At 54.1% G+C, this 12152-nt stretch overlaps 1 protein-coding gene across 1 annotated transcript; it reads left to right on the top strand.

Moving 5' to 3' along the window:
* Nucleotides 1–6: 6 nt before the first annotated feature.
* On the top strand, nt 7–11491 carry TOR3A (torsin family 3 member A). The gene is made up of 6 exons (XM_029935153.1): nt 7–310; nt 1099–1212; nt 1813–2078; nt 3599–3777; nt 10147–10271; nt 10701–11491. The coding sequence occupies exons 1-6, from the start codon at nt 70–72 to the stop codon at nt 10949–10951; spliced, it is 1176 nt and encodes a 391-aa protein (XP_029791013.1). The 5' UTR covers nt 7–69; the 3' UTR covers nt 10952–11491.
* The last annotated feature ends 661 nt before the right edge of the window (nt 11492–12152 follow it).

Here is a 12152-nt window from a genome sequence, read left to right on the forward strand (position 1 = left end):
CTCGGTTCCCGCGCCGGCGCCACTTCCTCGGACCGAGGAGAGCCGGGCGAAGCCGGAGGCGGCAGGGCCATGCCTCGCCTGCGCCTCCGCCTGCTGCTGCTGCTGCTGCTTCTGCTGCTGCTGCTGCCGCCGCCGCGCCTGGGCGCGAGCCACGCCAGCCCGCCGGACGGGGCCCTGGAGCTCCTCCAGGGCCTGCGGGAGCGGCTGAGGGAGGTCACCGCCCTGTCTCGGCGCTACTGGGCTCACCTGCGCTGTCGCGTGTGGCCCGAGGACTGCGACGGCGACAAGGAGGCTCGCGCGAGTTCCCTGGGTAAGATCGGCTGCTGGGGCTCCGCGGGGCCAGAGCCGGGGCCGGGCGAGTGCCGGCTGGGGAAACTGGGCGCCGTTGGGGACCGGGCATCCTGTCCCCGGTCCCCGGCGCGGCCCTGATGTACCCGAATGGGCCTGGCTGCCCTGCCCACGTCGCCCGTCCCTGACCCCTCCAGACAGCTCACACTTCCTTGAGTCCCCCAGCCTGCCCTGGCTCATTCCCGGGAGCTGCTCTTTCGCTTCCCTGCCTTCTTGGCCTCACGAAAAGCCCCCGACGGCCACAACCCCAGCGCCTTCTCTCATTTGCTGCCGACGGGGCCGGAGCTGGGCCGGGAGTCCTGGGACTGTGTCCCCGGTCCAGCTCCGTCCCCGACGAGTCGTGTGGCAGGCCTGTCATTTCACTGTCATGGACCAGATGACCTCGGAGGCTCCTTGCAGTCTATGCAATGCAGATCATTCTGGGTCCCGTAATACGGTTTTGTTTTTGCTCATGCTGGGTATATTCAAGTTGATCAGCAGCTACTGTTTGACTCCCTACTAAGCTGCAAGCTCCTTGTGGGCAGGTGTGGCACCCAGTACTAAGGCAGATCCGTTCCTAACTGGAAGGATGGGGTGACCCCTCTGCTCTGTGCCCTGGCAAGGCACAAGGAAGGCGCCTGGAGGAGTGAAAGGTGGCTCGCAGGGGGGACAGAGGACCGGAAGAACTGCTCTGCTTGGTTGCAGGGAGGCAGTGTCTGCCGTCCCCTAGGCCGCAGGCCCCGTGCCCATCTCACAGCCCCCTCTTTCCAGGCTGGAGCCTTCCCCTGCTGGGCCAGCAGTACCTGGACATCCTGACTTCGTGGTACTGCAGCTTCCAGGACTGCTGCGGCAGCGGCGACTGCAGGATCTCCAACAACCTCACCGGTTGGACCTCGTGGGGCCTGAAGGGGCTCGGGAATCTGTGGGGAGGAGGGAGGATTGGGGAGGAGGGACCAACGAGGGCGCGCAGGGGACCTTTCATCATCCTCCCTGTCTCCGCCCTGGCTCCTGGGAGCCCCTGTCCCCAAACCCTGCAACCTCATGGCTGGAAGGAAGTACAGCCTAATAGAGGACTTTGAACACACTTGCTGCCCTCAGCAGGTGTTTGCTTAATTGAATTTATTCATTTGGGGGTGTCTGCATATAGTATTCGGGGAGGGGGTCCTGAAACCTCTGTGCAGTAGCAGCCCCATAAGCGTGGGGGCTGGATTCCTTCCTCTGGACAGGACTCTGCCAGCTATTCTGGGGTGTCTTCAGGGCCTTTAGAAAGGGTGATTCCTTCTCTCCCTAAATTCAATCTTGATTTCTCAAGCTCTTCAGAAAAGAGCCCTTGAATCCCTTCGGGCTGCGAGGTGTGCACGGTGGTTTCTCACTGCGGCCAGGCAGTCTGGGCAGGCGATCCTCACTTAGAGATGTCCAGAGGCCCGGTCTCTCAGGGACCGAGCCGTGTGCCCCTGACCACGGCTCCCTCTGTCCTGCCCCCAGGCCTGGCATCGGACCTGAGCAGACGACTGCACGGCCAGCATCTGGCCCGGGAGCTGGTCCTGACCTCGGTGAGGGGCTACCTAGAGCTGCCGCGGCCACACAAGGCCCTGGCCCTGTCGTTCCACGGCTGGTCTGGCACAGGCAAGAACTTCGTGGCGCGGTTGCTGGCGGAGAACCTCTTCCGGGATGGGCTGAGGAGCGACTGTGTCAAGGTGTTCATCGCCACCTTCCACTTTCCTCACCTGAAGTATGTGGACCTGTACCAGGTGAGGCCGGGCAGGGCCAGGGAGCCCCGCCAGCTGGATGGGGGCAGCAGGCCTCTGTGATGGGAGGGAGGCCCTGAAGTCAGCTGTTCCCACCGGGAGGCAGGCCTCAGAGAAGCCTGGGGTGGGGTGGGGTGGGGGTGGGGGACCAGGTGGCCGCCATGACGGAAGCTATAAGCCACTCACACACCCACTCCACACACATGAGGTCCCGGACACGAGGACGGAAGACTTCTGTTCCAAACAGCTCCCGTCTTGAGCTCTGTCTCCTCATCAGCCATATGTGAGAGGCCAGACACGAAGCTTGCACAGAGAATCCACGTGTTGTCTGTTCTAGAAACAGTGGTGATGCAGGAGACATGGAACAGAGAGAAGCAAACACTTTATCATGATCTCTACACACAGACACAACCACAGTTAGCATTTTGGTGTACTTCCTTGAACCCTTTCCTCTCTACTGTTTTATGTCGCTGTGATTAATACTGGACAGAAAGTTGCATATCCTGATTTTTTTATAAAGAGGCATGTAAGATTTTCCACGTCTTCCTCAAATCGCTCAGCACATACCGACAAACAGATGGACAAAATTTGTCCATGCCGCTTTGCTGTTTTGGGTTTCTTCCATTCAGACATGCAGGATTTCAGATAAGCTAGAAGATGACCCAAACCCCGTTGCAACACGACAGAGATTACAAATCACTACATCGCTCTTCAGGTTTTAGTTCCAATACTTGTGGTGTGTTGGCCTGGGAAGCTGACGTAAGCCTCTGCAGACAGAGGTGGCCCGAGCTGCCCGGCAGCTTCGGCGCTGTCTCGGAGGGCAGAGGTAGCCTGAAGTGGCCTGAGGGGTGGCGGCCAGCGGCTGGTTGGCCAGGTCTTCCCAAAAAGAGCAGATCTCAGCTGTGGATCTCAGCTTTCCCACTGTGAAAACTGACATGTGCACATTCGCCCGTACACCCTGCACATCTTCACACACACACACACACACACACACACACACACACGGGTGACGGCGGCCTGTAGTCAGAATGCAGGGAGGTCAGAGGTGGACAGTGCGTGTGGGCTCTGATGACAGGCACTCCGGGCAGGCGCCAGCCCTGCTTTCCTGGTGACTCTGGCAAGGCAGTTCTGCACCAGCCTGGGTACTAGTGAGCACTGTGCTCCTGGGAGTTCGGGACCTGGGGCCGTGGCCGCTGCCGGGTGCTTGAGCCTGCTCTGCCCATCTCCCCTTGGTAGAGCCTGCCTCCCACCCCCAGGGAGGGTGACCGGACGTGCTGGGAGGGGACCTCGTCCTGGAGCAAAAGGAAAAGTGCTGGGGCCCCTTTCCAAGGCCAGGCTGGCCCATTTCCTCTCCACAAGCCCCGGTGCTGGAGAATCACCTGGGAGGCCCGGAGGGTGTAGGGCCTCGCCCCGCCCCCAGATCGGATTGGTAATGCTGGGCGGGGGCGGGAGGTGGCGCTGCTGTGCAGAGGGTCTCAGAGCGCCCGCGGCTGCTGAGCCCCAGCTCCCTGTATGCGGTGCAGGGGCAGCTCACAGATCAGGTCAGGAAGACACAGGAGCGCTGCCCCCAGACCCTGTTCATTTTCGACGAGGCCGAGAAGCTGCACCCAGGACTGCTGGAGGCCCTCCGGCCACACCTGGAAGGCCAGGACCCCGAGAACCCCAGGGTCCAGTCCCGGAGAACCATCTTTCTCTTTCTCAGGTGAGGTGTGGGGAACAACAGTCCGGAGGGCTGGGTAAGGGGAGGGAGAGCCCACGGCTCCCCGTGGCCGCACCTGCCGGGCTCGCTAGTGGTCACCTGGCACGTTGGCTGCTCCGAGGCGGCCTCCGCGCTCTCCGAGGCTGCAGACGCCTTTCCACTCTCCGGGGGAGAAAACAGATGCCCTTACCGCTGAGAAAGGACTGACTCCCACCCCTTAACCCCCCTCTCACCCACCGCTGGTACCTGCCACCGCTCATCTGTCCTCTCCCATGGCTGTGTTCGGGTGGGGAGACTGCCCTCGGACCCCTCCTTAGTCCATGGCTTCCTCAGGGAGGGACCACTCACACAGGGGACCCCTTTTAGAGGGGCATTTTGGGGATTTGTTTCTATTGACGTGTAATTTGCATATAGCATTAGTTTCATGTGTGCAACCGGATTCGCTATTTGTATATATCCGTATTGCAAAATGGTTGCAGTAATTCTAGTTAAGTTAGTAAGTCTAGTTAGCCCAATTACACTTTTTGCCTGTGACGAGAACTTTTAAGATCTAAGTCAGCACCTGTCAGATATGCAGCACCGCACTCTTAACTATTTGCTCAGGCCGTTCTCTACATCCCGTGATAGATTCATTATTTATTCCCCCTGATCTCTGGCAACTTCCCGTCTGTGGTATCTGTGAGCTTGGTTTGTTGTTGTTGTTTGAAGATCCCACACACGAGCGAGATCATACGGTATTTGTCTTTCTCTGACTTATTTCATGTAGCATGATGCCCTCAAGGTCCATCCGTGTTGTTGCAAGGGGCAAGATTTCATTAGGAAATTTATGGAATTTTATGAATAATACTCCATTGAGTGTGTGTTGGGAGAGCACATTTTCGCCATCCATCCATCAGTGGACACCTAGGTTCCCATACTGTGGCTGTTGTAAATAATGCTGCCGTGAACATGGGGGCACATATATCTTTTTGGATATTTTCGTTATCTTGGGATAAATACTCAGAAGTGGAATTGCTGGATCCTATGGTAATTCTACCGTTAGCTTTTTGAGGAGCCTCTGCTGGGCGTCTGCATGAATCCGCACCCCCACCAGCTGTGCACGGGCCCCCTTTTCTCCACACTCCCAGTAACGCTTGTTATTGCCTTTTTGGTTATAGTCGTTCTGACAGATGGGATGTGACATCTCATTATAGTTTTGATTTGCTTTCTCCTGATGATGAGTAATGTGCACCTTTTCGTGTACCTGTTGGCCATCTGTATGTCTTCTTTCAAAAGATGTCTTTTCAGATCTTTTGCCCATTTTTAATCAGATTCTTTTTGCTATTGAGTTGTATGTGCTTTTTTAAAATGTATGTTTATTTTGAGAGAGAAAGGAAGAGAGATCCCAACAAGACTCTGTGCTGACAGTAGAGAGCCTGATATGGGGCTCGATCTTAAGAACTATGAGATCATGACCAGAGCCAAAATCACGAGTTGGACACTTAACCAACTGAGCCATCCAGACACCTTTCTGAGCTCTTTGTATTTTTTGGATATTAACCCTTACTAGATACATGACTTTCCAATGTTTTCTCCTATTCAGTTGGTTGCTGTTTCCTTTTGTTCGTTTCCTTTGCTATGAAGAATTTTTTTCATTCGATGTAGTCGAATTATTTTTGCTTTTGGTGTCACATCCAAAAAAAATCATTGCCAAGACTGATGTCCGAAAGCTTACTGCCTTTTTTCTTCTAAAAGAGTTTTATGGTTTCAGGTCTCACATTGAATCTAGTCCATTTTGAGTTAATTTGGGGGGTATGGTGCAAGGTAGTTGTCCAGTTTTCATTCTTTTGTATGTGGCTGTTCGGTTTTCCCAACACCATTTACTGAAGAGCTTGTCCTTTCCCAATTGTTACTCTTGCCTCCTTTGTCATAAATTAATTGACCATATATGCTTGGGTTTTATTTCTGGGCTCTTTTGTTCCACTGATCTAGGTGTCTGTTTTTATGCCAATACCATGCTGTTTTGATTATTGTGGCTGTGTAATGTAGCTTGGAATATAATTCACACACTGTGAGTCCCTTCTTAAAACAGCAATACGTCCTCAAATCGGCATATTTGTTAAAAATTAGGTACAAACTACCCTTGAAAAAAAATCCCAAGGTAGACCCAGGTGGAGGGTGGTGTCCCACTAAGTCCCACATGGCCAGATCTTTCTCCAGCCTTGGAAGGTCTGTTCGGTGACCACGAGGGGAAGTCACTGGCTTGAAATTCAGGGTATGATGTGTGGAATGAAAAGCTCATGCTTTCACACCTGTGTTGAGATTTGCAGCCTGGCCAGCCAGGACTCTGCTCTTGAACATTATGCACTTCCTGTGTGGTTTGCCTGTATGCTCTGGAAATGGCTTTGTCAAAAGTGAACTGAGAAATCAGTTTGTTCAATCCTATCTTTTTATGGTAGCTCCAGCTGGGAAAGTCCTGCCCAAGGTTTGTCAGCAGTCAAGTTTGGGTCTCTGCTGGCCCAACCGGAAAGGCTTCACAAGCAGCCACTACAAGATTCAAGGCCCTTGGCACCCTTGGCAGGCCAGTACAGGCTTGCTAGGGGATTTTCTTCAGTTCTGGGCGCACCCCGTAAAGGTGGGGAAGTAGGGAGTCTGGGTTTTCATCCAGCCTGGAGCGTCAGGGAGCCAGGCGTGGAAGGCAGTTCTCGTTTCCTTGTTCCGCAGGGCAACACGGAACCAGGTGAAACTGCAGCCAGGGTGGGAGTTCAGGGCGTTGACGGCAAGCCCTTCCGGGTCTGGAATTCAGGCTTACGGGACACTACAGTGCCCTGGGAAGGAGTGCGGGGCGGGTGGTCTCCCAAGGTGATTTTAAAAGAAAAGCAGAGAGGAAGAGGAAAGTGGACATTTTTCTGACCTGAGTCCCTATGCCAGGGCACTGACTTTCCCACTCAGTTCTCAGCCTGGAAAATCTTTGCCAGTGCCAGGATTTCCTAATGCGACCCAGGTGACCTTGCGGCCTCTAGATAAGCTTTTGTCTTTATAGTATTTTGGTCATTGACCTGCCAGCGGTGCCCCAGTCCCCTCTAGCCCTGTCACCTGGCCTTTGTGCACCGTCCAAGGCCACACGGTCACTAGTGAATGGATATAACGTTGGGGTGGGAGCAGGGCCTGGGGAGAGAGCCACCAGGGGAAAAGTGTGTGGGCCCCCACTTGCTGGCCGTCAGGGGACCCTCTGGGGAGGAGGGTGCACAGCCGTGACAAGGGTGTGGTCTCCAGCGCCAGTGGCTCTGCTGCAGGCCTGTGCCCAGCCTAGGAGAGTCAGTGGTCCTGGACAGGACTAGGCGCCCACCACCGTGAACCCTCAGGTCAGCCAGGCTGACAGTGCTGCCTGGCACCATCCCCAGTCCTGCCCCTGGGGGGGTCCAGGAAGCAGTGCTTCTAAACTCCGAAGGCTTTTAGGTACAGATCTTGCTCAGCCCACGATGGGATTCTGTCCCAATAAGCTCATTGTAAATTTAAAATGCATTGGACACACCTAACCCAGCAGACTCTGTGGCTTGGCTCAGTCTTCACTGTGCTCACAGCACGCACATTAGCCTACAGCTGGGTAATGGCATCTAACGTGAAGCCTATCTATCTTACAATATGCTGACCGTCTCCTGTAATTGATGAATCCCGTACCGACGGAAACAGCATGGTTGTATGGGCACAGAATGGCTGTGAGGTATCGGTTGTGGGCCCTTGTGATCAGGTGGCTGGCTGGGAGCCACAGCTCAGCATCATGGGTAAGGATCATACCTGCGTCACTAGCTCAGGAAAAGATCAAAATTCAAAGTAAGATCTCTTCTGAATGCTTACTGCATTTGCACCATTGTAAAGTGGAAAAGTGTTCTAGGGATGGATGGGGGAAGACAGCATTGGACTTGATGTCTGTAGTGGTCTCACCTGTGTGCTGAGGGCCCTGGGGGGGGGGGCTGGAAGAAAGGCACAGCTGATTCAAATTGCTGGTGGGAACAAGTCACACTGTAAGGCCAGCAGCTGAATCCTGTGAAAAAATCCCAAGCCTGCTGTTTGAAGTAAGGCGCTAGTGGCTTTGCAGACCTGCACGAGGGTGGCACCTGCCGGCAGCGGCAGGGTGTCTTGGGTGGCAGTCTGGAGCAGGACCGATGGCTCTCCCAGGCTGCCACCAAGTGGAGCGCGGTCGCCCTACTGGGAGCTCTTATCCTCTGCTCGGCGATGCTGTGACGTGAAAGGGAGTTCATGCTGTTCTGTTCTCTTTGGGCTGTTGTCAGGGAAATAGCAAAGGGATTTTTAAAGAATAAAAAGAATGTAACTTGCTCATGGAATTAAAGGCCTTGTACCCCATTGCACGGAAGATGCTTGTAGAAATGTGTATTTGTTGGCCGTTGAATCTAGGTTGATCTCAGGAGGCAATCTTAAATTGGTCCAATTCTCTTATTTTACAACTGAGGAAACTAAGGTTCTGAGAGATAAGTAATTGGAGTTTCTCTCTTTTCTTTAGGAAAGACCTATTAGCAATTAGGTTTGGGGGTTGGTAGAAGGCTGGTTTGCCAGTGACCTGGGGTGCCCCGGGCAGGCAGTGGCATCTAACAGAGCAGTCCTGGTGCCCGAGTGGGGCCTGCAGAGCTGATGATGAGGGGCGGGCGTGGTGCGTAGAGAAGGGGCCCACGTCATAGAGAAAAGCCCACAGCACAGAGGATGACAACACTGGCTTATGCAACAAGAGATTTTCAGAAGGGAGATGGAAACAGTATAGACAAACACACACAAACATTCATTTATTAAATAAACGTTTATTGAGCACCCGACATGCACTGGGCACGGAGTCCCTGCTCCAGGGGCTCCACGAGTGACTCCCACTCCTCTCCCAATACCTACCCTGCAGCTGTTTGCCTCACAGGGGTGGGTACATGATGGGGCAGTCAGCTCTCGCCTTGGCTGATACGATCGTGATTGCTTACGTGTGTAGACGGCCTGCCAGGCAGGCCTCCCTGCAGCCAGAGGGAGTCGGGCCAAAGGTATCAGAAGAAGTCTGGCTGGGTGTCTGAACTTGAGCAAGGGGCGGGGACCTCCAAGGAGGGAGGCACGGGGCAGTCCTGGCTTACCCATGGGTGGAGGCAGGCAGGCAGGGAGAGAAGCACTCAGCACCCCCTCTGTGTCCGGGAGTGTTCCAAGGAGCCTGGCACATGAGCCACTCCAATGCCAAACAAGCAGGCAAATGGGTTAATGTAGCTTCGAGTGACAGAGTCAGAGCGTCCCCCTCCCTCTGCTGGGCCTGAGCAAGAAGCAGGGGCAGAGCTTGGTTTTTATTTTTTATTATTATATTTTTTAATGTTTTATTTATTTTTGATGCAGAGAGAGACAGAGCATGAGAGGGGGAGGGGCAGAGAGAGAGAAGGAGACACACACATGGAAGCAGGCTCCAGGCTCTGAGCTAGCTGTCAGCACAGAGCCTGACGCGGGGCTCAAATCCACGGATGTGAGATCTGACCTGAGCCGAAGTCGGAGGCTTAACGGACTGAGCCACCCAGGCGCCCCCAGAGCTTGGTTTAAGGAGATGCTGGAAGGCCTGGGAAGCTTCAGCCTAGCAATGGGAGAATGGGGGGGGGGGGGCGCACGGGACTAGGGTCGTGGACAAAGTGCTCCCAGCCCCAGCTCTCCTGTTCCTCCCTCATCTCTCTAACCCAGTCTGCTTCAGACCCATAATTCTAGTTGCCTAGTGATAGCCCAACCCATGGAGAGATCAAGGGCAAATAGAAAACGTGTGTGGGTGCAGAGCCAAGCTTTCGTCGCCACGCTTCTCCTACATTCACTGCACTTGTCAGAGGCCAGGGGACAGCAAGCAGCTTACAGCACATGCTTGCATTCTTTGATGGCCTCCTTTCCCTCACATTTGTCACAGCGGCTTGACAGTTGGGCCTCATAAGCTAATTCTTAAACACTTCCACCTCTAAACAACTACTGCAGCCAGCTCCCTGATCTGCTTTCTGCAACCATCCCATGTGTCTTCAATGCACCCTCTGTGGCCCTGGAATCGTCTTATTAGGAAGGAAAGCAGATCAGGTCAGTGCACCACGCTACCCTCCGAAGTGCAGACCCTTCAACCGTTCCCCTCAGCCACTAAGCTGTGTGTGGGGGCACACGGGCCTCCACACTGGCCTCTGCCTACCTTCATGCCTCGGCTCCCTCTCAAGGACAAGGTCTTCTGTGCAGACTCTGCGTTGTGATGAGATCCCTGGGGCGGGGGGTGGGGAGGCCCGTTGACCTCCCTTCTTCCAGTCACCAGGGCAATGGCTTCAATGGTCAAGTTCTCCATTTGGAAGCTACATATAAAAATAATAGTATTTGTTAACAAGTCCTTATTTCTTCCAGTAACCTCGGAGGCAGTGTCATCAACGAGGCTGTCCTGAATCTGCTGAAGGCTGGGTGGTCCCGGGAAGACATTCAGCTGGAACACTTGGGGCCCCAGCTCCAGGCTGAGATTGCCAAGTCCACAGGTAATGGGCTCTAGCCTCACAGACACCAGATGGGGGGAATGTGGGCTTCTGAGGCCAACAAGGCACAGTGGACACACTATCGTCATCTCACCGTCAACTCCAACTAGGCACAAGAGAGTCCAAAAATGCTGAACTCCTTTTCTGAAAATGCTGTGGGAGTAGTTGCCTAGCCCTGTGATCCAGGCAGGGATAAGAGAAGCCCGCGGACCCTGAGCAAGAGTCTGTGAGCTCAGTGGTTCACACCTCCAGTCACCGTCTTTCTGCTGTTGGATGGAAACTGTAAACCTGCCGTCCTAGCCCCACGGCCCCCTTCCCCTGGAATACATTTTCCCTAAAACTCCTACACAGCCGTGTAGATCTTGACACCTTACAACTCCAGGTGGGGTTGGCCTGAGGGTAGACGCCATGTAACTCTGGTCTTGATTTCAGACAGTGGCTTTGGTCACAGCCATCTTGTCAGAGAAGATCTGATTGACTTCTTCGTCCCCTTCCTGCCGCTGGAGTTCCGCCACGTGAGGCTGTGCGCTCGAGACGCCTTCCTCAGCCAGGAGCTCGTGTACACGGAGGCGGCGCTGGACCAAGTTGCCAAGATGATGGCGTATGTCCCCAAGGAGGAGCAACTCTTCTCTTCTCAGGGCTGCAAATCTATTTCCCAGAGAATTAACTACTTCCTGCCTTGACAGCCACAGGAAGACTTCTGGAAGCTGCCTGCCCTCCACTAACAGGGCCCGTTGGGGCAGGCTGGCCTCCAGCAGTCACTCACCCACATGAAGTAAAGAAGGAAGGCCTTAAATCAGAAGCGAAGCCACTTCTTTCAGTCCCTTGGTGCCTTAAAAAGCCGCATTCCAAAACATGGGCCAGGTGGCCGGAGCAAGCCACGTGCATTACGATACATGCCAAGCACGCGCACTAGCATCTCGGCTTGGCCTGCAGACGCCTGTGGCTATGGGAGTCAGGGTGACAGGGAAGAGAACAATTAAGCCGCTCAGGTTTGTAGGATGGGTGGCCTAGTTTTCAAGTTGTTCCCAGAGGGCAGCTTTGGTGAGCAGATGAGCAAGGAGCCTCAGGCTGAAGGAAAGAGGAAGAATTTTTTATGTATATAAATCATGTCAGCATAGGTTATGATTCTCTTGTAAATCTAAAAGAAATTTAAGTTAGGGGCTTTGATATGCCTGTGTCATATGTAAAAATTAAAATGCTGTATTTTTCTAGAACCCTCAGCCTGCTTCCTTACTGAGACCTAGTAATCGTGCTCACCCAGCAACATTCCAAAAGGAGGTCCTACTGCCCGGCTGAGCGAGAGTGCGTGCCGGGGCTCACGAGGTCATTTCAGCCTCTTGCTGAAGAGGCTCTTGCTGTCGTGTTGAAGACATCCCTCCCGGGCTCCCAGCTACAGAAAGAAAAAGTCATCTTTGCGGTTTGAATGGCCACATATAAATGCAGACACTGTGCTTCTGGACACACAGGAGGGGTCTCTTCCCTTCTCTTGGTTCCTTTGCTTTTCTGGAATTGCACATGGGTCTCTGCTCTTATATTTGTCCTCACCTCAATTATCCCCTTATTTAAAACCCTCCCCAACCTTCTTACCTTGAGCCCTGGGAAAACAGAACGCTTCTGTCTCTCTCCCGTTTAACACTTCGCTGCACTCAAGGTGCGGGAGCACCCAGCCGGAGCCACATCCCAATCTCAGTACTCAAATCCATGATTACAGCAACTTTTTCTCACCACCTAGGAGACCGAAGTAAGCCCGGCCTCACTGTACAGCAAAACGGGTGGGTCAGTTTTAGCCTGGCTGCCAGGCTCGGCCCGGAGCATCTTGGGAGGAAGATGCAGGCCACCCGATCCTGCTGTGACCCCAGCTACAGTGTACACACTCCTTTC

This window comes from Suricata suricatta, chromosome 3, assembly GCF_006229205.1.
Source record: "Suricata suricatta isolate VVHF042 chromosome 3, meerkat_22Aug2017_6uvM2_HiC, whole genome shotgun sequence".
In the NCBI taxonomy this organism is placed as follows: domain Eukaryota; kingdom Metazoa; phylum Chordata; class Mammalia; order Carnivora; family Herpestidae; genus Suricata; species Suricata suricatta.